The sequence below is a fragment of the Delphinapterus leucas genome, chromosome 3 (genome assembly GCF_059928025.1).
Source record: "Delphinapterus leucas isolate spDelLeu-1000000601 "Yukka" chromosome 3, BTC_Dleu_Yukka2, whole genome shotgun sequence".
Lineage (NCBI taxonomy): Eukaryota > Metazoa > Chordata > Mammalia > Artiodactyla > Monodontidae > Delphinapterus > Delphinapterus leucas.
Window position 1 is genome coordinate 75,987,168 of NC_143131.1, and position 1,867 is coordinate 75,989,034.

Consider the following 1,867-nt stretch of genomic DNA (forward strand, 5'->3'; position numbering starts at 1 on the left):
GTCACTTTACAAGGGTCTATCCATCTTTATGTGGCCTATGACACCAAAATTAAAATGTATAAAGTGGTTCCTTAAAAATTATAAATAGTCAGTGGGGCAGCTGGGTACCTAAAAAAGATTCTTTTCATTATTATGGAAGAAACACTAGACTAAACCACTTACTCTATCCATGGTTTTATTTTAAATAATTTAATTTACCATTAAGACATGAAATTTACCCAACTGAAATCATCACAATTTCTTATCCTTTCTTTCAAAAAAGAAAAGTTTTTTTAAAAGGGAAGCGAAAGAAAACAAGGAAACTTTTAAAAATTTCATAAGCAAATTGAAAAATTAATTATAATAAGAAATTGATCTTAGAGTTATTACTACAAAGTTTTCAGTTTATTGGCATTATCATAGTGTTCATTCATTGACAATTAAGCCAGGATCAGCAAACATAGTTTTTGAATCCATTAGATAATAATACTGTAGACTATGATTTCTCCTTGTGGTGGGATTTTAACTGTGTCTAAATAATCTGGGGGAAAAGACTCTCTTAAAGTATTTAGGACACATAAAATTTAAAATCTAACACGTGCAGTAAAATTAAGTATTAGTTAAGGTAATAATGTGACAATTACTCAAAAAATGTTGCACTTTCTATAGTGGATGCTGGCACAGGAACAAGATCAATGCATGTACTTCATTCATTTGAACAATTTTAAAATATGTCTAGAGAGCTGGAGAGGGGCCAGGCGGAGCGGCCATGGAGGGTCAGCGCTGGCTGCCGCTGGAGGCCAATCCCGAGGTCACCAACCAGTTTCTCAAACAATTAGGTCTACATCCTAACTGGCAGTTTGTTGATGTATATGGAATGGATCCTGAACTCCTTAGCATGGTACCAAGACCTGTGTGTGCAGTGTTGCTTCTCTTCCCTATTACAGAAAAGTATGAAGTATTCAGAACAGGAGAAGAGGAAAAAATAAAATCTCAGGGACAGCGTATTACATCATCAGTATACTTCATGAGGCAAACAATCAACAGGGCCTGTGGAACAACTGGACTAATCCATGCTATTGCCAACAATAAAGACAAGATGCACTTTGAATCTGGATCGACCTTGAAAAAATTCCTGGAGGAGTCTGCATCACTGAGCCCTGAAGAACAAGCCATATACCTGGGGAACTATGACTCCATTCGAGTTACTCATGAGACCAGTGACCATGAAGGTCAGACTGAGGCACAAAATATAGATGAAAAAGTAGATCTTCATTTTATTGCATTAGTTCATGTAGATGGGCATCTCTATGAATTAGATAGATGGAAACCATTTCCAATTAACCATGGGGAAACTAGTGATGAAACTTTATTAGAGGATGCCATAGAAGTTTTCAAGAAGTTTATGGAATGTGACCCTGATGAACGGAGATTCAATGCCATTGCTATTTCTGCAGCATAGCTTGTCCAGAATGGAAACACCAAATACTGTATTATTTGCAACAAAATTAAATTTCTTCTGTCATACACTAATTCAAAAATTTTGATATTTTTCATTGACTGATTAAACTTTATGTGAACTAAAAAATAAAATATGTAGCATGTAGCACGCAGTGGGTGATCAATTTAGAATGTCTGAATTATATCTCTATAAATAATTACATTTGAAATATATTACAAAATCCATGGGCCCATATGAGGTAGAAATGAAGACTTAGAACAATGGGTAGAGAAGAAGTAGTTACATATTTGTCTATTGTATAATCAGTGCATATGACGATTCTTCTTAGTATCCAGGCTCTATCTCTTCCTGTTCAGGTTCAAGAACAATCTCTCGATGTTATTTATTGTCTAATGTGTCATTTCCTAACTAATATCATACCTCACA

General features: G+C 34.8%; 1 protein-coding gene across 1 annotated transcript; it reads left to right on the forward strand.

Moving 5' to 3' along the window:
* The first annotated feature begins 702 nt into the window (after positions 1–702).
* On the forward strand, positions 703–1,481 carry LOC111184366 (ubiquitin carboxyl-terminal hydrolase isozyme L3-like). Its single transcript, XM_022592831.3, has one exon. It carries the CDS (start codon positions 749–751, stop codon positions 1,439–1,441), a length of 693 nt encoding a protein of 230 aa, XP_022448539.2. The 5' UTR covers positions 703–748; the 3' UTR covers positions 1,442–1,481.
* Positions 1,482–1,867: the final 386 nt, after the last annotated feature.

What these genes read in the sequence shown, in the direction of transcription:
- LOC111184366 (XM_022592831.3), top strand. Translation starts at nt 749, where the DNA reads ATGGAGGGTCAGCGCTGGCTGCCGCTGGAGGCCAATCCCGAGGTCACC.